Genomic DNA, 25,140 nt, shown 5'->3' with positions numbered 1-25,140 from the left:
CTCTTGGGGTTAATTATTACCTCTTTCCTGAGGAGCTTCACTTTCTCACTCAGGATCAATTCTAAACCTCCCCATGCACGAACAGTTAGCAGTATTTTTCTTTTTTAATATCCATGCAAAATTATGAATATAATAAGCATGCTTAATATAGATGATAGAAGTATATATGGTTTGGACAAGCTAACCCTAGCCTATAGATGAATATATATGTGAAGCTGATTGATAGTGCAAATGTTGGTGTTTACATCAAGTAAGGCTTGTAATTTTGTCTGCTCTCTGGGGACAAATTTTCTTTCCTGAGGGGGAAGAGTGAAGAAGGTTTCCAACTGAAAAAAACAGGACAAAAAGAAAACAAATCAAAGCCCAGTTACCAGTGTGCTGAAATTAGGGAACATAAGAATATAAGGGAAATCCTTTCCAACTCTAATTATACATATATATATATACATGGGAAATCACCATAACTGTAAATATTGCAATAATTTAAACCACCCAAAAAATTTACTTTAGGCCATAATAAAAATATTCCTAGGCCTCGATTTTTTTTATTTCGGTTTTTCTTCGTCTTAATATATTAGTTTTAAATCCCGCGAAAGTCGACATGATAAAAGATGGTTAATTGCTGTAATACATGCGTATATATTTTAAACAAGGGTCATTGGTTGAAAAAGATTGGTGAATGTGAAGTAAGAAATAATTGAACTTTATTATGACTTTTATTTGGGTATTGTAGATAAAATTACACTGAGGTCAATAAAAAATCTGCAAAATTGAAAAAATAAAAAATATAAAATAAAAGCCGCCCGCCCGCCTCGAATTTTAAAAAAATTCGGATGAGAATCTAGCAATTTATTTATTATGGCCTTAAGGATTGGAATGTAATAAGGTTATAAACTGGTTTAGTTGGAAAAGCATTAGCAATACTAATTATTAAATGATCAAAACTTCATCAATTAAAGTTGTTAAAAAGTTATTAAATTTTTTTTTAGACAGGCATTTTGAATAAATTTCATTTACATGGGTGTGTAATATAATCAATTTTATCATTTTTAGTATATTTTCTCAGTTAAATTTATAAATTAAGGATAAATAACACCAACAAAATTTTTTTTTCAGAAATCAGCTATATTTCTCATAAATTTATATCTAAAATGGGAACCTGACTAATGTTTACCAAGTATATTGGAATGAATTTATAAGATTTTGTCACAAGGTTAAAAAAGTGTGCAAAATTTTGTATAGAATTATATAGAAAACAAAACAAAGCCTCATATCTAAGCACCAAGGAAAACCTACGATTTCTTTATATTTCAGGGATTTTTTTTATTCATGTCATTTCAAATCAAAATCAGTCAAAAAATATATATCAATCCATGCATCAATTTTTTGTTTGTGTTAAGTACCCTTAAATGTCAAACATATTTGAATGTCTTGCACAAATCTAATAAAAAATTAAATGTGAAATGTTCTAGTAAATTGTGAATGTTTGCATAACTGTCTAAATGGGGTAAAATTCCATGCTGATCAACAAAATCAAAAAAAGATACAATAAATTAATTGAAACTAAAAATTGTAATATACATGTACACTTTTGTGCGGCATTAGTGAGCTAATAAGCTGTAAATAGGAGTTATCTCTCTTTGGTTATGACTTGATATAAGCTTCATTTTTAATTAAATTATTGCTTTCGCTTTCTCTGTCTTATCTGTGTGACATGATTTTTTTTGTGTGTGATCTGCTAAATAAATACCAAACATCAAAGAAAGGCTTGGCATCAAGAGTATTATAAAAATTTTTCCAGAGATAGCACTTTCAATATTTAACCCCAGAAGGTATCAAAGAAGGCGACGATGGAAGACTATGTAAACAGAGGTAAGTAATTTATACCCAGGAGGTGAAGGCTTCACTACCCTAGCTGTGGGAACATTGCAGGCTGAATTTCATTGATAAAAAAAAAGAAAGTTAACATTGTCAGTAAAACTTTCCTTTCTTGGATCCTTCTACTATGCTAAATAAAGAGGGATTAATTATATGTAGCATGGAAATCTGGGCAGAAATCTTTTAATTTAAGCATATTTTTTTTGGTTTTGTACTTGTACTTTGACTTTATATGAAAACAGTTCTTGACAAACACTTTTTCCACCTTGTTTCACATTCTCTTTATCACCTGGAAAAATGAAGTGCTCATTAATTGTGAAATAAAACCACTGTACCCTTTAAAGGAATAAAATATTGGTAGGATTTAAATCTCTACTGTAAGGCCTATATAAACATAGATGAAGAATCTTCTTTACCAGCCATAAACTACTGAATGTGTACCAGAAGTGACAATAAACTAAATATTAAAGTTTTCTGCCCTTCACTCTAAGTGGGGTAGACCAGTGATTTCAATGAATGTGATTAAGGAGTGGAGAGAATGGGATCTGTCCCAGCCAATATATCTACAATCTTTATGTCATAATGCTCTCCAGTTTGCAAGACATTTTTTTGTTGCATGTTGTCCAAGAATTCCCTCTCAACTAGTTTCCTCGATAGCAATGAAGTTCATTGATAAAGAAAATTGATTGCATAACCCAGACCAGCTAAGAATGCATTACATATTCACATACACTCTCATCTACCCAAAAAAGTCCACAGCATAAATAGGGCTAGAAGAAAACCTTTGGATAATTTAGTGGGAACTGATTGCCTTTGCCATTTACAGAAGCACTTTGCTGTGTTTGCCTACAAAGATTACATGACCATTTTCTTGGGAAACAAATTGTTTGTAGACAAGCTGTGTACAGACTTATTTTGAAGTCAATCCATTTATCAATATTTGATGATTAAATTATTTAAACAAAGGATCAAATATGCTTTTCTATTAAAAACTTAGACCTTAATTTATTTGAATGTAATTTCCCTTTCACAATTTAACAAACATTGAAATAAGGATTTGTTGTTGTTGCTGTTTTTAATAGCATATTATTGCCTGCTGTTTCAAATTTGGTGTTTTACTAGAGAAAGATGATGTGAAACTATTAAATTAAACTTTATGACAAACAAGATGATTTAAAATTTTCTGATGTCAGCCTCCCTTATCTATAATTATAACAATATACAATCATCTACTGCATATGGCATTTCTGTCTCCCAGTTGATTTAATGCCAAAGAGCTTCTTACAAAGAGATTACTTAACCAAGGTAGACTACTGACAAATATGTTGATAATACAAGGGTATCAATAATCTTGTTTATGGTCAACATTTTCAGTTTTTTGATACACTGACTTTGTTTGCAAATGTAATCTGTTGTTATTTCAAATGATGAGTGATGTTCTTCATATAAATTGTTTGACCAATTTTTTCAAACTGAATTGTCTATAAATTTTTCTACACAATAATGAGGAGAAGCATAAGCTGGGTGTGACTGGTTGAGTAGGGATGCCTTCTCCTTCATTTTCTACCCTCATTCCTTAACTTTTGTATGAAAGAGAATAATACTTTTAAAAAGAATGTTATGAGATGAGACACAATATCAAAAGCTTTTTCATGCAATACAACAAAGCAGACACCCAAAGTCACCCAATGAATAGTGAAGGTGTAGCAACAGGTGCTTGCAGTCACGGAACCTAAGAGTGGTGGAGCAGATAGTGGTGTGTTTTCTGATGGTTGTGCTTCAGAGGCAGGTGCTTGTATTGTTAGTTACTAATTATTGAAGATGTGAAACAGAAAAAAAGTATTTGCAACCATGAAATTACTTAGTAATGATAGATGGCCAAAAATTGTATGTGTCTGCAGCCATTTTTTGTAATGGCGGTGCTGGAGTAGTTTCAAGTTACAGATATAATGACTAAGCAGCAGCAACAGAAGTTTGCCCTTTTATTGTCTGCAGTGCAGCAGCAAAATTGCCTGTGGTGCAGCAAAGGGTGCTTGAGGTTGCTCATTTAGTTCTTAGCTGTGGTGAAGTAGCAAGAGATGATGATAACCCAACTTGGATAAGATTTCAATGCAATAGCAGTTGCCTGTCACCACACAACAGGTGGTTGTGGTAGAGCAGCTGTTGTCTGTTGTCATACAGTTCATGGTTGTTTATAGCAGTTGTTTGTTGTCATACAGCTCATGGTTGTTTATAGCAGTTGTCTGTTGTCAAACAGCTCATGGTTGTTTATAGCAGTTGTTTGTTGTCAAACAGCTCATGGTTGTTTATAGCAGTTGTTTGTTGTCAAACAGCTCATGGTTGTTTATAGCAGTTGTTTGTTGTCATACAGCTCATGATTGTTTATAGCAGTTGTTTGTTGTCATACAGCTCATGGTTGTTTATAGCAGTTGTTTTTGTCATACAGCTCATGGTTGTTTATAGCAGTTGTTTGTTGTCATACAGCTCATGGTTGTTTATAGCAGTTGTTTGTTGTCAAACAGCTCATGGTTGTTTATAGCAGTTGTTTGTTGTCATACAGCTCATGGTTGTGTTGTAGCAGCAGTTACCTGTTCTCAAACAGGTCATGGTTGTTTGTTGTTGTTTGTTGTTATACAGTTCATGGTTGTTTATAGCAGTTGTTTGTTGTCATACAGCTCATGGTACTTTATAGCAGTTGTTTGTTGTCATACAGCTCATGGTTGTTTATAGCAGTTGTTTGTTGTCATACAGCTCATGGTTGTTTATAGCAGTTGTTTGTTGTCATACAGCTCATGGTTGTTTATAGCAGTTCATACAGATCATGGTTGTTTATAGCAGTTCTGTTGTCATAGCTCATGGTTGTTAGATCCCATGAGTGTGTATAGCAGCAGTTGCCTGTTGTCACAGAGCCTATGGATGTGTAAACAGTAGTTGCCTGTCAATATAAAGCTCATGGTTGTGTTGTAGCAGCAGTTACCTTTTCTCAAACAGGTCATGTTTGTGTTGTAGCAGCAGTTACCTGTTCTCAAACAGGTCATGGTTGTGTTGCTGCATAAGTTGCCTGTTGTCATGGTTTAGTAGAGCAGCAAACGTGTTATCATCTAAGCTTATGATAATGGTGCTAATGTATCCAACTTTGATGACAAATACAGTAGCTTGCAGCCATTATGCTAATGGCCTTTGTATGGGTTCCTGCAGTAACCAAACTTATGTTGTAACTCAGCAGCAAGCGTTTGTTGACACCCATTTAATGGTGATTGGACACACCATGTTTTTCATCACCTAATTTGGTGAAGATCATGTGTTGGAGTTACCTCTCTAGTGGGGGGGGGGTGTCCTAGTAAAAAGTTTGGGTCAGTTCTTACATGCAAAATCAAGATTAAAAAAATCTACAGGTGAGATATTTAGACGAGCATCTTCATTATTCTAATTCATCATCATGTCTTATTGGTGTTGTGTGTGTCATCCACAAAGCAAAAGCCTTATTTCTGAGATTCTAACAAACAGGTGGCATTGACTATCTAAATCATCAATAGACAATATAATTCACCACAAAGCTCTCACCAAGGAAATACAAAACAAAGCCATTTCTTGTTTTAGATTTGTAAATTCATGTTTGTTTTTGATTAAATATTGTACGGCAGACATCCGTAATGAGAGAACCTGCTGGCTCTCTTCTTTGATTTTGGTATCTAATGTCTTTACTTATCTTAATCAGTTTCTGTGTTTAGTGTATGTAAATCTAAACCCTTTAATGTTTCATTGAAAATGAGTAAATCTTTTTTTTTTTAAGTTAAAAAGAATTGACTGATCAAAAGATTGAATCAAAATCTTTGGCAAGTTTATTTGTTATAAGACTAGACAGAATTTTTTTGCCATATCAAATGCTTTTCCTTCTTTCATTGAGAGATTCTCAATGGTGGTAAAGCAAGAAAAAAGGAGATAAAACCAGATCTTATCCATTTTCAATATGGAGCAAAAATCTAAAGGGAACCTTAATGAAGACAAGAACAACTTGCATGTAAAATCAGTTTAAAAAATTGCATTTTGTGAATGGGTCCCACCTTCTTCCTACCAGAATCAATACAGACATTAAGATAGAGGCTGGCAGTGGGCTTTTTTTACTAGTACCGGAGATAACTGACTTCATCTCATCCGATAGGAAAGATAGCAGAATATAGGCAATGACCTCTAGACTATACATACCACTAGGAATTCTTTCTTATCCACAATCTGGTTTCCATCAGTATCAAACATATTAAAAGCTATCCGGAAACCTGACTTGGACTCTGAAAAAAAAAAAGAGTTTAAATGCATTTTCTGCTTCCATCAATGCCAGCAGGTATGACATGGAGTGTTATTAAGCAAGACCAAAATCTGAAACAGGTGCTCTATTTTTAAGTTTCTTAAAATCATCAAATTTTAACATTAGACATTTGTCAAATAAACTGACCAGAGAATAAAATATCTAATATGAGGGGAAAACATGCTACACCATTTTAAAAATGCAGAATAGCATAATGCCAGTAAAGGTGTGTCTAGTAAGTTCTGGGTGACACTTGTGCAATATTACACTTCCTTCTTAAGAATTGCACAACACATAGGTATAATGCCTTATCTATGTCAATATATCATGGACTTTCCTTAGATCTATTTATAGAGCTGAGACATAAAATGGGACCTTAAGGTGCACGACAGCTGTTTGCAGCTCGGATGAAATAGCCAGGTAAATCATTACATTTAACACTTGGGCACTTTTACGTCTGTCTATCATATTTATACCTCAATCAATTTCTCTCCTGTTTCTTATATATATAACTTCTAGCATTCACAAATTAGAAACTCTTATCTACTTCAGTACAGTCACCATGATGAAAACTTGTTGCCTTTTTTTCTGGGAGGGAGAGCATGGTTTCAGTAAATCTGTACAGTCAGGAGTTATTTGTAAGTACAATTTGTGACCTTCTGAACATGATCTGAGTCTGGGTTGGAGAATCCACAGAGGCACCTGTTCTGTGCCTGATAAATCACTGGGAAGGCAGCCCCTTACTCCTGCCTGTTGTTATTACAGGTTCTCTTAGCTTGTTAATGCTGTCCCCATGAAGCCTGATTAACAAGATCTATTTCAAACAAACCAAAAATACCTTCAATATCAAATAGAATTTCAAGAGCACTTTATTTCTGCTAATTTCACATAGGTCTTATCTTCATTTTATAATGTCCCATTCAAGCTGTTCTTAATATGCAAGGTTAATAAAAAAAATGCAAAATTCATCAAATTCTTCAGAATAAGTGCATGATTTTCTAATTTTTCATTCTGTGTTCCCTCATCTAGTGCTCATTATAGAGTGCTTATAGGACATGTACTGAACAACCCTGTCTGTCAGTCTCTCTGTGAATGGACATTTTTAAAAGGTGTGTCAATAATCTGACCTAGTTCCCAAGCTCTGTAACAATTGGATTTTATTGTCCCCTATTCTGTCCTGTCAGCATCAGTGTAACAAGTTTAGTATAATTCTGTCATACCTTTCACAGCAATTAAACCCTGATGATAATATCGTCTATTCACAGCCCTAACAAAATTGACCTGCATGATTGTTAAGCACGTAAAGCAACTGTATAGAAATTAATTGTCTGCAACTAATTAGCAATTAAAATTTCTGCCTGGTTGTGTGGCATTGACCTGGATAGTTCACTTGATAAACCTTGTTTTTGTGATCAGGCAGTTCCCCTCCTGAGAAGGGTGATGACAGAGAGGTAGAGGGAACAGGACCTTTGACCTTAGTGGGGATTTCCACCAGGTAGCTACAGCTCTTACAGGTGTAAATTATTTGATGTTAATGATTGTAATCTAAGCTGATGCTATCTGGATGTCGTCATCTCTTGGAATATTTCATTCATAAAACCCCGTGTGACAATAAGAACCTGATTCAATCAATACTGTAAAGGTGTTACAGTCGTCTTATGATTAACTTGTTTACTTACTTATTTAATACACCAGGTAAATTTAGATCTGATGAAAGGTCACTTTCATCTCAATTATTTTTAGAAGATATGCATTCTTACACAATAAATCAGGCCTACAGATAGGTGGGTAGATAATTTTCATACACAAGTCTCATTCCTGTTTGCCAGTCTGATATTGTTAGGATGAATACAAATTCTGTCCGTGTCTTTGATAATAAAAGCATTAATGAAATTCAAATCGAAAGGAATTTCCACCTCAAATATGTAAAAGCTTGGATTCTGGCCAAGTGTCCAACAAGGCTTTAATATTAAGGATAAATGACAAGTTTGACAAAGATAAGTATTCTTGTATCATCAGAGGCCGACCGATGACTCACTGCAGAGAAAGGGACACAAAATCAGAGTAAACAGTCCCTGTTCAAAGTGAGATTCCACCCAAGGTCAAATTAAACCCAATTTACTTATAAAACATTTTTTAACAATCAGTTCTCATGAACACTTGATTGATAAGACAATTTACTTATTAAAAGTCTTTTTTTTCAAAATGTCGAGTTCTCAACAATGGATTGGAAAAAAATTATTGAAGTTTCATTCTCTCTAGCCTCTTTAATTCGTTAATTCTATAAAGCTCAATGCAGCTGTACTGAGTGCTCTGGTATTAATTTTGATTTCCTCATTTCCCATTTCTTGATTTTTATAGACTGCATGCATATACAGGCTGAATCTATAAAATCAGTCACTATTATCTCTAGATCCATCTAAAAATAAACCATCTTATAATCAAAACAGTTGCCCTACATAACAAGTGATTGCACTCTAAAATCTGTACATCAAAATTCAGACACAGCTGCTGAGAATCATTGTCTGGTTTACAGTGAGGTAAATTGAAGCTTATGATGATGATGTCATGAAACTTCTATGATGGCAGCATTGTCTGGCTCAGTGTTGTGTAGCTAATGATGATGATACACTAGAAGCACTGTCTGGCTTCCATTATTGTGGAAAATTATGATGATGCTGTCAGGGAAGCATCATCTGGCTTACAGCGAGGTGGAAGACTGGAAGCATATGATGATGATGTCTTGAAAGCATTGTCTGGTTTAAAATGTTAGCTAATGATTTATGATGTCAGAAGGCATGATCTGGATTACAGTGAGGCAGAAGCTTGTGAAGATGAGGAGGAGGAGGATGCCTTGGAAGCATGGACTCTCAATGTTTGAAAGCTAATGATGATGATGTTGCCTAGAAGCATTGCCTGGCTCACAGTGACATGGTAATTTATGATGATGATGCAGAGGCATTGTCTGACTTACTGTGAGGTTAAAGCTTATGGTGATGATGCTGTAGAAGCATCCTCTGGCTGAGGTAGAAGCTTTTGATGATGATGATGATGATGATTTACATTTATGCAGAAGGTTATGATGATGCTGTCATGGAAGCATCGTCTGGCTTACAGTATTGTGTTAGCTAATGGTGATGATGCCTTGAAAGCAGTGAAGTAGAAAGTTATGATGATGATGCTTTGGAAGCATCCTCTGGCTTGCAGTGAGGTAGAAGCTTATAATGATGATGCCTGTTTTACATTGATGCACAAGCTTATGATGATGATACTTTGGAAGCATCCTCTGGCTTGCAGTGAGGTAGAAGCTGATGATGATGGCTTACAGTGTTGTATTAGTTAATGATGATGATGCCTTAAATGCATTCTCTGACTTACAGTGAGGTAGCTTATGATGAAACTAATATGTTCTACGGTGCGACCGTTGGGGCGAGCGCAGTTATTTACTATCAAAAACCTTTACTCAGCTTTTACTTGCACTGCCTATCCTCAATTCATTAAAAAAAGAAAAAAAGAATAAAAAGAAATCACTTCCTAGGCATCGGGATTGAGATTCCTAACTTTTCAGAAGTTTCCAACAAAATCAGAAATACCCGAACCATTTAAGTGACGAAAGTATGACGTCAAAAATTAAGTCCTGTTGACTAAGGACGCAAACGAAAGTTTTGTGGCATGGAGATTGCATTAAATCGTTGTTTGTAATTTTTTTCAAGTAAGTTGTTGCTATGTTTCAGCCACCATGTTGCTATGCACCGCGAAGGATTATTGGGAGTTTGGAATTTTTTCACGCGGTGAGATAAAAATTTCTTGGAACAATGTGCAGATTTCAACCCGAATTTCCTCCGTTCGTACACGTTAGTCTATTGAGCTCGCTGCGCTCGCTATCATGATAGTATTGTCTACCTAACAGTTAGGTTGAAGCTGATGAAGATGATTTCACTCACTTTAGAGTGACTACAGAAAGTCTTTAATTCACCTTCTCCATGTGATATTCAAAAAATAAAAATTATACAGCACTTAATGTTTAAATACCAACTACTGCCAATATGTAGTACTCGGCAGAACTCTTTTTAAATACTCAGACTTTTTCTTTGAACACGGTCCTAAGAGTCAACAGAATTCTTGGCAGGAATGTCCATTCACATATTGAAACAGAACAATTACTTTCTACGAAAATTATACAGCCTTGTCAGCTTAACAGGTTAATTTATGTGCTTTGACTTTTTAAAGAAAAATATTTAACTGATTCATTATAATTATATATATATATAGCTTTAATTTGGATATATAGTGAGAATATCTCCTTTACACCCTTTATAGATTGCATACAGAAGAATGTTTAGGGTGGTATAGAAGGTTATTTGACCTCATATTTTCAATACAAAGAATGCAGTTAATCGATTTAAATGTTTAATATAAAAGATAATTATTTTATATTGAGAGTAATACAATAGAAAAATAAAATTCCTTCAGAAGATTTTATATACAAAAATACATTACCAGAACTAGGAGCTGAAAAAAAAAATCTTGCACGGAGACAAAGAAGGTTGTGTCATGTCTAAAAATAAGTTCAGGTGAAAATTTTTGAACAGGTACTGTTTAATATTTAGGTCATGATACCACATCCAGTAATAACCTTTCCAACTGTATACAAAATTCACTGTTGAAGATTATTTTTTTGTTGTTAAGGTTCTCAATGTCTATTCATGAGTGTTAATTAATGTGTGACACTTAAATAAAAGTGATGTCACTTTGTATTTTTATAAAATTATTGCATACAAATCTGCAAATGACAACATTCACTGTGTGTTAATTAGTATATTGACCGTAAAAATGGTCTTACAAGTGACAAAAATTTCATCAGCTAATATTTGTTCTTTATTTGGATGCTCACTAATGAACACAATTGCCAGTTGGGAGAAAGTTTACCTTGCTGATTTACAAATTACTATTCTTACAGTCTTAATCCAGCTCTTTGAATATTTATTACAAAGAGGGTTTTTATAGCCTTGTCTAATGCCATCAAGTGGTCAAATAAAGTGAAACTCAAGTATACTGAACACAAAAGCTTATGATGCCATTGGTGGAGTTATTACATCATCAAAAATAAAAAAAAATAAAAATGATGTAACAATATGTGCAAATTTTCCCCATTCTTTTAAATGATATCAAAAACATTAGACTAATCTGTTTGGGTAGTAAAAGACTTTTCAAATGCCTCTCAAATCCTATCAACATGTTACTTTTGACAAGTTATTTTCAACTATAACAGTAAAATTATGTTTGAAAAAAAAAAACTCATTCGGTTTAAATAACAAAATCAAATGTGACTATAAAGATTCATTAAAGGACGGCTTCAGAAGCAACATCTTCAATACAATCATTCCACCTGAACAAAACAAGACCTGACAATGTGGTGCTGAACTGTACGATTTGTCTCTGTGTATCTGTTACCAGAGCTGACCACTCTAACTCCCCTCCATCTGTTCATCTGCATTCCAGGACTGGTCAGTTGACCTTTGTCCTGGGTTAAGGACACACTCTTGCACCTGTCCCTCTGACTCAGTGACCATTGCCTCCAAACACTCAGGTGAACAAGACTTAAGAGACACCTTAAACTATGCACTATTCCAATTTGTAGGAACATTTCTGCTTCTTAATTTATTTATTTGTTTTTTTTTTTTTTAGCTACCCCTTGTGTATATTCCTTAACAGATTGGCATTTTTGAATTTTCAATAAGCTGATAATACTTTCTTTTTTAAAATCATCCTTCATTCAATATTGGGATTATTTTTCATATCAGTTACAGTTTTTCTTTTATACAAGAGAATCAGCTAGCTCCAGTTGTGTTTTATCATCTCATCCTTCTCTTCATCAACAGACACCTCAATAGACTCATTTAAACAACTCAATTCCCTGGCATGACATAAAATGAGATTAAAAACTTTTAATCTCAAAAACACATCATTTATGCTATTATGATTTTTAATATGATTAAAATTCTAACAATCAGGTGGCTTCCATTTGCATAAAATGTGGCCACTTGATGTAAGGCTAGGGTATAATAAAGGCTCGGAATGCAGGGGCCATATGCTGCTTTCTCCTAACAATACCTGACCCCTGCTAGACAAGCGTGTGGGACAGAAAGGAGGAAACTCAAACTTGGGTGGGATGAGCCCATTCCAACAACAGATGGCCATTTTTCACCTGCCCTCCATACATAAACACCACCATTACGGACCTTGTTTAGGCGGACCAGTTAATTAATCACCGGCCACAATCACAATAGCAGGCCCAACTCTAACGTGTGTGCAGCCATGTTTGATCTCTAAATCCCCTCTGTATTGTTGCCAAATATTTAGTGGTTCAATTTTTGTCAGTTTTCTCCAAACAATGATGCTACTAGTGGGACAAAAATTTGCCATCCCCTGGTCCTTCAAAAGTGTAAAATTTACATATGCACTTGAAACATCAAAAACAAAAATTTGAGATCAGAGAAAGAAAAATCCTCATTTCAAGGGACTATAACCACAATAACATTCCCCAAATAATGTAAAATTACAAACAATTAATCAAATCTGTGTGGACATTCACTGTTAATGAATATATTCAAGTGAGACAGATCCTTTTTGATTTGATTTTACAAATTACTAGCATCCACCTAGGATATCTTCTCTCTCATAGTGTTTGTCCAAATCTCCATGCCAGTTTGAGTCACTGATGTGCTGGCCTTATGCGGACATTTTTGACATCTAAATTATATGTTAAACTCAGAATATTTCTGAAATCTGATAGCTTTATGTGGCATTGCTTCTGCTGCATGAAGATTTCACACCTGCCAGTATAATTAAATAACTACTTTCAAATTCTTTTTCCCCCTCAAAGTATGATCTATGAATTATTGATAAAATAAATAGCTTGAAGAATTTTGCTTTAGAATATTTCTTAAAATGTCATTAAATGTTTCATTACCAACATACATTGCAAGAATGTTTAAAACTTGTCAAATGAATAAAAAGTTACATTTTGACACACTTTGACCAACTGGATGGTATTTCGGGAACTTGTGTATGATTATCAGTGTTTATGAGATGATAACCAACCACAGACCATGTGACAATAATGAATTTATACAAGAAGCAAAACTGTTTTTGCTAATATGCTCTCAAGTACTTCTCATCCTCAAATGAAATACACTTACTCTATACTAATATTCCAGCACTTTTCTTGTTCATTTTTCTCTTTTAACTATATAGAACCATATTTTACCCACACCCACTGGCATCATGTGACCTCATTAGGTAATTATGACCATGGATTGACTGGCATTTTATAATGTGATGGATGGTATATTTTGGCTAATATTCCCAATTTTCTGCAAACAGTTTTTTTTTCATAAATACAGACCCATAAACAGATGGTTGACAGTCATTTACTACTTTTAATTACAAGTACTTATCTGATCTTAAAGTTATGTTTCCTATCTATATTTAGATTGTACATGGTATTTAAAAAAAAAACAACTAAGGATATGATCTTTTTATGGATTATAACATACTTTCAATGTTGTTGATCAGTAGGGGACTTCTTTAAGTCTTTGGACTACTTACTTGTAAGGACACATAGCAGGAACAAGTACTCAGTATAGGAGATGAGACCTACAAAAGAACAAGAAGGAATCAGTGGTTTCAGCACATTCAGCTAGCAGCTTATAGCAAACCATTACACTGACAGGCTAGGTCATGTTAAGATAACTGTATTATGCTATCTAGATAATCTGATTATAAAGCAAAACCTTATCTTTTTTGTTAACTTCACAAAAACAACTTGATACATGTAAGTTGTTTTAGAAATTGATCTTGTGCGAGTATTTGTTGGCAAGGATTAACAAAAGTGGGTGTTGAGAAAATGTTGATACATTCATCAGTATCTTCATTAAGAGACATTTTCTACATTTGCTACTGTCTGAAACCAGTTTTTGATCCATAATGAATTGCCACTGCCAAAGAACAACAGACTTTTTTGCAAGAAAACTTGACAATACGTAAGGGAAAAACTTCATATGGTCATGCATCTATGGCCATGAAGCATCTGTGGTCCCAATGATGAAAACCTGCCTATTTTAGAAAGATAAAAAAAAATCTTGGCTCACTTCCTTAAAATTAATTCTCTTTGGCTGACAGATCAAACAAGCAGACCAGTAGACAAATATGTCCTTTCTTCAGTACAGAAATGCAAAAGTGCTTTGCAATGAATCAAAAGTAAGTGTGGACCTTCCACGGCCAGTCAGTACAACACAAATTATTAAAGATGCAGATTGCCAATTTTTTTCACCGGAGTCCCCTAAAAGATAACTGACAGCATCATTTTACCATCCATCCAGCAAATAATGGCTACCTGTGTGCAAATGGCCAACTTCTCTAACATCAAAGACTGATCTGGCAACAGGTGAATGGTGGGGCTCAGGATGACTTCACCTGAGACAATGGGCCAGGGACCCCCCAACGGAGGTCCAGCGGACCAAGGCCATTATGGTGACAGAGAAAGTGGGAGGATAATTGATTTTAACTGGACATCAAGGAGTATGCGGATTACCTCCATCATCTCCCCACAATCACTCCTATAAAAGTTTAGCTCAGTTAAATATCATTCTTCTACCACTAAAATCTGATTAACTAGCACTCAGTCCTGGATTCCTGTGGTGGTAAACTGTTTCTATTATTGAGGACGTGAAGATCTCATTGACTAAGTCCACTCTGGGCAGAGAAGCAGTCCCCAGTAATGCTACCATTAGTCATTGACCCTCGATCTCTAGCTTATACCTACCACAGAATTCCACAATTCTCAGGAATGAAAATTAATTACAGTGGCTTTAAAACACTGATGCGAGTTTAAAAACAGTGAAATTCCTTTTATCTGTCTGCTATCAAGTGTAGACAGGGGCAAGCGAATAAACAATATAGGGTCTTGTTTCAATTTAGGCTGATTAGAAAGCTATTCTTAAGTTTGCACTATGATGATTAGGGCTTGGTTTATTTATATCAGGATGGGTTGGTCTAAAAGTCACTTTTATCTTTTTTCTTTTAATGTAATCACATCATCCAAGAGGTAAATATTCATAAAAATCCTATTTATATTTTTAATACAAATTCACATAAATCAAACAAAATGAATTACACCTGCAAAATCCCTTTTTATTAATATTTGCAGTTTTTATTCTTAATTGAGCATTAACCATGGTTTTGTACCATAAAAAAACTTTAATTATAAACCTAGTTTTTTCCCCCTCAAGACGTATTACTATAATTACACCTGAAGCTTGAATTAAAAGTTTCGATTGGACACAGAGAGACTCGAGCACAAAAAACCTCTAGCCTAAGATTACTGGTTGGTGTTTGGTGTAAACTAAACGCTCCTGACCCCAACAGATGCCGGACAAAGTGGCCACGTGGCGTTTATGTTAACAAAGAATTATCCCTTGGAAGGTGACAATGGCTATTTTACATGTGCACACGTTCAATATCATTGGTGCTGCATCTCATATTCGGAGCACTAAATACACCCATCTGGCCAATAATCTCATCAATTTCAGCCGAAATCAAACTTGTTGAAAAACTCGTCACATTTCAGGGGACTTTTCATTTTGTATAAACTTTATTGTATAATTATTGTAAATGTCACAGTAAAAATAATGATAAAAATACATAATCATTATTTGAAATAGTTTGTTAATTATTAATTATAACTTTTCTGACAAGTCTTGTTGATGTATCCATCACATGTCTGATAAAAAAAATCCCACAATCAATCTAAAAAGGGGAAAAAAACATCTATTTGGAAAATTTTTAAATTCATAATCAATCATCATAAATAAACTAAGCATATTATGCAAGATTTGATGCAATGTACAAATTATATTTGGCAGGGAACTCAGAACAAAAACAGCCATATAAAGTCTAAAATAAACTTTCCAAGAATTTGACACGGAATGTAAAAATGTTTGAATTTCTAAGTAGCAAATATTTTTCCCTCTGTGGACAATAAGACTGTTATCCACACAATAATTAACCCTATTAGAAAACAAACAACAACATGCCTATCATTTTAATTAAATGTCAATTAGCATCCCAGTCAAAAGGCACTGTGATTGTTAGATCACTCTAATTGCTTATCAACAATTGAGGGCACCTGCTTAGAAATACAGACAGCTCATAGCCAGGTAAATAATACCAGTCTCACAGCTTTATGTTCCCCAAACAAAAACATTCTATTCTTTCACAATCAACAAAAATGTAGATTATCTGTGGATTATCGGTCTGTTTATAATAGAATGTGGTTCTGCTTATACAGGGTGGGACTTTTCACAGATTAGGGTGGTCATCCTAACTAGTTGTCGGGATATTAATGAGTCACCTGTCATCACTTACCCACTTATCTGCCCACAAAGCAGGCTTAATACCTTCCTTTTTTTCTACTTGGATCTAAATTTTTCAAGAAGGTAGGTCTATCTCATATATTTTATAATTTTAAAAAAAAAATCTTTTATTTTTCATTTGTAATATTAAAAAAAAATAGAAAAATGGAAAAATTTGGCTCTGCATGCTTAATTTGATCATTATTGGCAAAATTAAATTAGCTTTTACATCAGAATTTGATATGCATAAATATAGAAAAATCTGCACATCTCTGTAGTATTGTTTATAAAACAATCTTTAATCTGAAGTATATATACAATTATTATTATAATACACACACTGTGTTAAGTCTACATACATCTATTTATGTATTTGGGGTTCTTGCAACCTGTTAATGACATCCATGTGCAACAGAAATCCCATAAATCAGGCAATAACCTACCTGCCCCTTAGATTCTTTGATGTGTACTTGGACAAATGGAAGATATATAAATATATTAAGCAACTTATCTAAACTTACAGGGGAAATTCTAGCCACAACACTTGGATAACAGACAGACTCTACTCTCCCTCTCTCTCTTTCAGTCTACTTGGGTGGCTTAGACTGGAACAGACAATTTTTCAGGAAAATTGTTTATAATTGAATTACTTTGACACTTGAATTACTCTATGTTGATCTGGAACTATCTACTGTGAGTTATGGTTAGACACTCTTTGGTAACACTAGATGAGAGTCAATCTGCTTCAGTCATCTTTTAAGCTAACTGTTTTCTCCCATAAATTTGTACTGTAGATATTTTTACAAATCAAATATTCATAAAGTTGTTGGAATGCAGATATTTATGTATTAGCGTGACTGCAATGTATCAATGAGTTTTATGTTGTAAGCAACTTGATCATGTAGGATGGACAGTTTTATAGGTCTGTCATCGTTAGATAGGTCTCTCTATAACATGATGATGTGCAGTCTGCATCTACTCATTGACATCTCTGAAATAACATCAAATTATAAAATTGATGGCAAAATGCTGAAAAAGCATTTTATCATGCCCCTAGTCCTGATGAACTGAAAATTCTTGGTGTATTTTAGAATTTTGATTGATGAATGCAAATAAAACTGTGCTCTTAATTTTTTTTTTCAATGAAAAGTGTTGCTCCACTGCATATATCTCCTATCGTCTGAATCAAGCAGGTAACTTACGGTTAACAATTCTGTTCAAGACTATTTCTTAGGTTACATGAAGAGGTAATTTATGGTTAACAATTTTGTTCAAGACTATCTTTTGTTACCTGAATAAGTAACTTATGATAAACTTCTGATCCGGACTGTTTCTTCTGTTACTTGAATCAAACAGGTAACCTATGGTTAACAATTCTGTTAATGTCCCCACAGCTATCCTACCGACCTTGTGTACTTTAGAGTTTGACCCTGTACTCTGACCTTTGTCAGTGTAGCTCTCCTCTGATTTACTACCCCGTCTGTCTGTTTGTTTAGGGACTTCTGAATGACTGTCTTTCCCTGTGACATCAGGTAAGAAAATCAAAGGTCACATTCCCTTACATACACCTTCCATAGGTGTATCACCATCAAAGACTCCAGTGATAAAAAAACTCTTTAAGTAAGCAAGAAGGTTATCAATGGGGAGATAAGGATGTTAAGCAGTACAACCCTTCACACCTAGTCCCTGATTGTGCTATCTGTAAACAAGTTCCTACAAATTAACAAACATATTTTTATCTTACTTCTATTTGAGACAATTAAATGTAATTACAAACATTCCTTTAAAACTGTACCGTTACCAACCAAAAATGTTAGGTCAATTTGCCAGACCTGCATTGAGGCGATCTGTACAAAACCTGTTTAAAATTTCAAATCAGCAGCTGGAGCGATCAAGTGATTACTTTCAATTCTACTTTGCTGATATATTGAATTATATGAATGATTTTTCTTATTTGATGTGTGATCTTAAACTCACAGATTGAAGTTGATTTTCAAATTAAATCATTCAGCAAACATGAAACTTATTTATGATAAACATGTAACATTTAATTTAACAAAATCATATTATGTTTCACACTAAATGAAGAATGCATGACTAGTGCTAATATGATGTTTTAACCTTGACCTTCAGAAGGGGGTATATATTCCTTAATTGGTCAAAGAAATCTTTGTTTCACCTTAGTAATACAAATGATATTATTATAAGATACATATTTTCTACCAAATGTCTTAAATAAGGAATTTGAATTTTAATTTAAATATCTGAGACAGTGTTGGTTTGGAAGTGGGTTACAGAAGGAGATAGGGAAGCAGGGATGGGGAGTCGAGCCTGTAGATTATGTTGTAGATTTACAGGTCTGATCTGCTAGAAGTTGGGTTAGTGAATCTCGGTCAGTGAAGTGGCCTTGCCTCTGGGGCCTTGCAGATATAAACTGACCCCTCACAGAGTTGTTTAACAACAGTATACAGTTAGAACATACACTTCTGAAGCAATTGGCCATGTTATCCTAGATTTAACACCTTAAAACATCAGCTTGATATTTTCTTTGAGGCTGTAATTCCACTCTGATACCAATATTAGCAATTGTCTTGTCTCTAAATGATTTCTTCCTTGGTTAAGTATCGGTTGAACTTCTTCCTAACTTCTGCGGACATCAGACAGTTTGCCAAATTCTCCATTAACCAATATCAGTGATAATATAAAGAGCAACAAACAGCTTCAAGGTCATCTCTCAGGGAGAGGTAAAAAAGTAATGTATTAAAGCAATAAAGTGACCCTTTAACCAGACAAGAAGACAGCTACGACCTGTCCGTTAATTGAATTTGAAAGTTTTTGACTTTGGAATCAGTCCTGGGTCAGATCTCAGGGGTGATTCAGGAGCTGATGAGACATAGATCAACAGATGGGGGTGGGCTGTGAGAAGTGATGAATAAGACATCAGTGTGTGGGGGGAGGCTGCTGAAAGTCAACACTCCATAACTCAGTCAAATGGACCACTCAGGAGCCCGCCTGTTGTAACGAGACACAATGGGTTCAGAAATCAATTCGATTACACAAACATTACACGATTAAAGCTACAGTAATTGCTGACTGTAAAACTCCTGTCTGGAAAGTCCATCAAAATCATCCCATCATCTCATATAAATACAACTAATACCAAATTTCTTATTACAGATTCTGATTGTTGCTAATCACACAAGTTCATAGGAGTGAGAGAGAAAAGCCAGAGAGTTTAGTTAATGAGCATAAGATCTTAGGACACCTGCCTGCAGAAAGTGAGTACATTATCTTTCTAGTAAAACTGTGCTAATGATTCCCTCAGATTACCCTGAACTCTGCTACAACTACAAAGTATAAGCCTGGTCCCACAGATTACTCACTCCCTCCTTTGCTGCAAAGTTTCTTTAACTGTAAACTTTTAAAACTTTTGTTTAGAGATAATTAAATGAAGAATTTAACAAGTTCAAAAGACAGATTTTCCTAATGAACCTGATAAGAAATTAGGGAAAGTTCTAGTGTCTGCATATTAACTGATAAAACATGTTTTGGTACACATTAACTTGAGTTTTTACAATTTATTCAAGTTTACAAAAATACAAACAAAACTGCTCTTCAAAACTTCCAAATGTGTTAATTTTTCAATTATTATTTATGTCTGGCAAAGGAAAAAAGAAAATCAAAATTTAATACTTAACCTACAGATTCACTTTCATAAACTGTAAATTTTTAGTCCCATTACTTCATGGTATGTGGGTAAATACCTTAAGTTAGTAAGTAAATATTTGTGCCACAAATTACCCAAAAAACTGCAAATGGACATAAGAGTGTTACAAGGTCAGGAGTTCTTTAAATTCCACCTCCTACCACATTTCTAGCTTACAGTTTACATACATTACATGTGGGAGTTCAGTCATACCTTTGTCATGAAGATTGCGAAATAGCTTGGTACTGCCATAACGTCTGTTAGGGGTACGCTTCAACCAACTCTCAACTTCACCCTCTGTTAAGGTGGCTCTTCCTATCCTTGCTAAAACAAAGACAAAAAAATAATAATGGTAATTAAATATGAAAAAGAAACATTAAAACTATTTTAAATCATACCAGAATAAAAACAAGAGTTGTTTGTAAAACACTTATGCCACCCTCTCCCAAATAAATTGAGTTTTTCTAAGTCCAAAGGACATAACTCTGTAAAAAAAAATAGCTCAATTGTACCCAAAACAGTACTTGATCTAAATATTCTTCTGATTGATCTGTATACTAAATTTCATTTCAATATGTGCGACTTCTGCAAAGAAAATGAACGGAAACTGCAAATAATTGGAATTTTTCTAAATCCAAGGGGCACAACTCTGTCCAAAATGCTCCGATCATAACCAAATCACTATGTGACCTATACATTTTTATGATAAATCTCTGTAACAAATTTCATTTCAATACGTGCAATCTCTGCAAAGAAAATGAACAGAAACTGATGGTGGACAGACCGAAGATAAGCTATATTTGGCCTTCCTTCTTTGTAGGGGGGCATAACAAATAAAGGATTTTTTATTATCATTTTTTCTATCTTTTACTGCATGTTGGAATAGAAATTTCAATACTGTCATAAGGCATTCAATAGTTTACTGCATTTAGCAGCAAGTTAAAAGCACTAGCTGAAATAGCATTTTGCAGAAAGAAAATCTCTGTGGATTTTCATATTAATATCTGAATTCCACAGACTTCTAATTTAAAACTTCTCTGCTATATTTAATTTGAGGATTGGAATGAATTTAATATTTATTCACACAAAAAATTCTTTGTCATACTGACTAAAACATGCACTCAAATTACAATTCCACATAAAGAAAAGAATTTGAATAAGACTTCAAATAACAGTGATAAAGTGAAATATTCAAGAGTGCACATACAAAGAAATACTTACTTATTGTGATTGCATGTATAGCACATGGGAATGTGCAACATATTTCAGATCATTTACCTACGATGAGACTTCATCCATTGTGATAAACGGACAAGTAAAATACAAACACAAATTTTCTTATTAATTTGATATGACAATAATCAAGCTTCAGAAATATTTCAAGGTCAAACAATCAACAGTCTGTCTGCCGGTATGAGCAAAAAATCTGCTGCGAAAGCATGGATTGCGTTTCATTTTAAGAGTTGTTGAGTGTCCTCACGACACAATGGGTGTTGAAGCAGACTTGTGCCAGCTAGCACACAATGAAATCAGTACCCTAGGATTGTCAGGGCTAACCTAAGGCCAGATCCTCTGTGATAATGTATCTAATACCCCGGCCCCATCAATGGCTTATGTCCCGACAAGAGGAGGAGCAACAGTAAACCTATAGCCTTATTCAAGCCCTATATCAGTTGCAACACTAGATCTACTTTTCAACAGAATGCCACTTGGACAAAACCTCGTTTCTCTACCATCATTTCTAAACATGCTAACATGATATTTAATGCATTTTTTTCTTTATTTAAGGTGTTGACTTTATTAACTAACTTGTTTGCATTGATATATATCTACCAGTACACTGCAATGACATAAATCCATCATATATTGTTTTATGAAAGGTTTAAAAGTAACTATAAACTTTCTGCAAGATGTAAGCAGTCAATAAATCACAAATTCTCAACAAGTCAGTTAAGGGAAGGTGGGCGATTTAAAGATTTTTTCCAAGAACTCTTCTTGTAACTTGAGATCGAAGAAATGTTCTTCTGTTCTTTAAAGACTTATTGACTGAGATGTCATGAAATAAAAAGCTCAAGTATATGATTAGAAACCATTAACCTAAAAGACATACATACTGAAATAACCTAAATAATGAATGCAAGAATTATTAGCTTCAAAAAATTTTAGCTCCCCAAGGCCATTTACTAACAAAAGTACCATTCTGGTAATAAATAAGTCCTTTCTATACACATATAACTACAGTTTTGTCAAGATTTTTTTGGGAGGGAATTTGAACACCAAGTTCACATCTAAATGACAGGTGCCAATATGCCTGAACTTCATCAAAGACAGTCTAACTGCTCCATATTGAATTTACTTATTAAGTAGGACTTTTTAAGAAGAATCCAATGACCCTAGATCCCTCTTTTCTTTGTTATCTCCATGTTTACAACACATCTACGTTTACGACATGCACCTATCTATATGACAGTCCATTAAGCACCTTCTATGATTTACTTTACAAACGAGGCGTAATCAACATCAAAAGATGACCCATTATCTTATCAATAATATCTCTTGCAGCAACACAATAACCTCTTTACATCAAGCCCAGATTTACCTTCATTATTACAATTTATTGACTTTATCGCGGAACGTGTGCACATATTATAAAGTTCGGCCAAAGCTTTTTTTATGGAGAACAAACAAAATACCTTGATCTGCTTATTAACACAACAAAGGCATGTTGGATATGAAAAAAAGTGTTTGCTTTTACATTCAATGATATATGCCAATTTAAATTGAAAGATTTTTAAGCAATTCAAACTATTTGGAGATTAAAGGTCTAAACTTGCCCCAGGTCCAACTAACAAGTTAAACTGACATTATAACATGACGGAATACTTAAAAAGGCTCAAATTAAAATGAGGAACTAGAAAAATGGCATTGAAATAGTTGAGAGAAAGAGAGATAGCCACACACACATATCAAAACCTTTTTGTTAATAATTAATTTGCACACTCAGTTGTGCTTATCATTTATAACTCTCAAATGCATTGAATACACAACAAGGAAAACCAGGCAAGGGTGAGCGCTATGTCCTCACAATAAGTTTTATTCAGGCGATCTATCTGTATTTCATGATAAAGTGTAATGGATCCAGAGAGAGTTTTATAAAGACTTAAACCCCTCCTATATTCTATAAATATATAAGCTTTTTATTCCACCAAAATTATATGCTGAAATAGCAGATTTAAAGTCAACAGGCTTGTTCCACTTAGGGCCACTGTTGCAAGGTCAACACTTGTGCAAATCTATATCAATATTTTTTTTAATAAAATCTATTTTAAATTGGAATTTAGTAATCTTCCTAGGAATTTAAAGAGCCGTTAAATATTTAGTATATGTACTCTCTAATGAATAACAGCTTGGAATATTTTACATACATACACTACATCATATCTCATTTAGAAATGAATTGAGAAATATAATAATAATTTGGCCATAATCATAATGTACTGGTACTAAAATCTTTTCAAGTGACATGAGTGTGTGTAGGGGGGGGGGGGGGGGGGGATTCATTATTCAGATGATTTTGGCCAATCTTAATAATTCCAGAAGGTCTAGTAATAATTGTTTAACTCAACAGCAAATAAAGATTTGCTTTACAATATATTATTTTGCAGGGGGGGGGGGGGGGGTTGGGGGGGGGGGTTGTTGCTATTTTTCAACATGTTCCTTGTCAATCCAACATTTTGCAGCTATTCTTTTTCAACTACCTGTGACAACAAAATTTGTATTTTCAAACTGAATACTTTTCTCAGGAGTTTTATGTTTCAAGTAGATAATTATCAATTTTCCTTACACAACAGAAGAGGTTTCAATTTCTACAAACTTTTAGGATCTATGCTATGCTGTCCTTCCGTGGGCTTATCTTGTACTGGTGAAAGTTAATATCACTTTGTTACGATTATTACCCAAACATAATCTTAGCCTAAAAACAATGTGCACAATAATCATCCAAAATCTGTTCATCTTCCGAATAAACAAGTTCTGGATTTTAAAGTGATATTTGAGACAAAATATTTCCTTGGTTTAACTTTAAAAAAAGATTGATCTCCAACAATGGTTGTAAAAGCCTTCCATCTGATTTGATTGTATTTACATATATGACAGAAAAAGGTGGAAAACAGGCCTTCCTAAAACCTACATGTGCTTTAAACACAAAGACAACATTAACATTTATTTTTGATCAGCCCAACACCCAATCAATGGGTAGATTAGGGGCATCTCCCTGTTCTTTGGTTAATCTTATCTTTATAAATCTAAGGACTCAGTAATGACTAGAATTTACTTTTATGTGATATTCATGGTACATTTTATAATAAAATGCATGAAATCATGTATAAAAATGCATTCCAGAGAGAAAGGGGGGGGGGATGTGAAGGAGGGAGGGAAAGGTGAGAAATTTTGTCTCAGAATGTTAAAATTAATTAATTTCAACATTCTGAGACAAAATTTGTATTAAAAGGAATCTACACTTTTTGTAATATGAATAAAGTTGAACTTTGTTATCTGGAACTCTCATATCTTGATTTCCATGATGGATATTTTGAAGTGATTTGAAAGTCTAAGAACCAGTTCCTTTAAAACGTTAATTCCTTCAATATCTTGAGCTTACAGATATCTTTATTCTTATTTCCATGGAGTTCGAGATATTAAGGTTTAACTGTATATCTCTTAGTCCCAACTTTCATGAAATATGCTACAAGAAATATATCATTAAAGAGTTTCTTTACAAAAAACTCTAACACCTTAGGTGTTAAGTTTAATACCAATGTTTGTAATCTCCAAGA

The 25,140-nt window shown here is 34.0% G+C and overlaps 2 protein-coding genes across 4 annotated transcripts in view; one reads left to right on the top strand and one right to left on the bottom strand.

Moving 5' to 3' along the window:
- Window positions 1-25,140, bottom strand: part of LOC134239362 (calcium uptake protein 3, mitochondrial-like) — a 47,990-nt gene that overhangs the window by 14,950 nt on the left and 7,900 nt on the right. For 2 of the 3 annotated variants that reach the window (XM_062721538.1, XM_062721539.1), the window contains exons 3-6: window positions 20,519-20,629; window positions 13,796-13,843; window positions 6,085-6,167; window positions 246-326 (exon numbers count right to left, since the gene is read on the bottom strand). In XM_062721538.1, coding sequence (XP_062577522.1) covers window positions 246-326; window positions 6,085-6,167; window positions 13,796-13,843; window positions 20,519-20,629 — 323 coding nt within the window. The remainder of the gene's footprint in view (window positions 1-245; window positions 327-6,084; window positions 6,168-13,795; window positions 13,844-20,518; window positions 20,630-25,140) is intronic. The other variant, XM_062721540.1, reaches the window with a different exon arrangement.
- The window catches only part of LOC134239363 (uncharacterized), a 31,557-nt gene continuing 12,991 nt past the window's right edge, over window positions 6,575-25,140 (top strand). Inside the window, exons 1-3 of the mRNA XM_062721542.1 lie at window positions 6,575-6,604; window positions 6,737-6,822; window positions 19,777-19,877. The gene's annotated coding sequence lies outside the window, so the exon portion shown is untranslated. The remainder of the gene's footprint in view (window positions 6,605-6,736; window positions 6,823-19,776; window positions 19,878-25,140) is intronic.

The sequence above is a fragment of the Saccostrea cucullata genome, unplaced genomic scaffold (assembly GCF_032062105.1).
Source record: "Saccostrea cucullata isolate Sc308-1 unplaced genomic scaffold, CSIRO_AGI_Scuc_v1 ctg135, whole genome shotgun sequence".
Taxonomy (NCBI): domain Eukaryota; kingdom Metazoa; phylum Mollusca; class Bivalvia; order Ostreida; family Ostreidae; genus Saccostrea; species Saccostrea cuccullata.
Note: the sequence above shows the minus strand (reverse complement) of the source record. Positions and strands in the feature narration are given on the sequence as shown.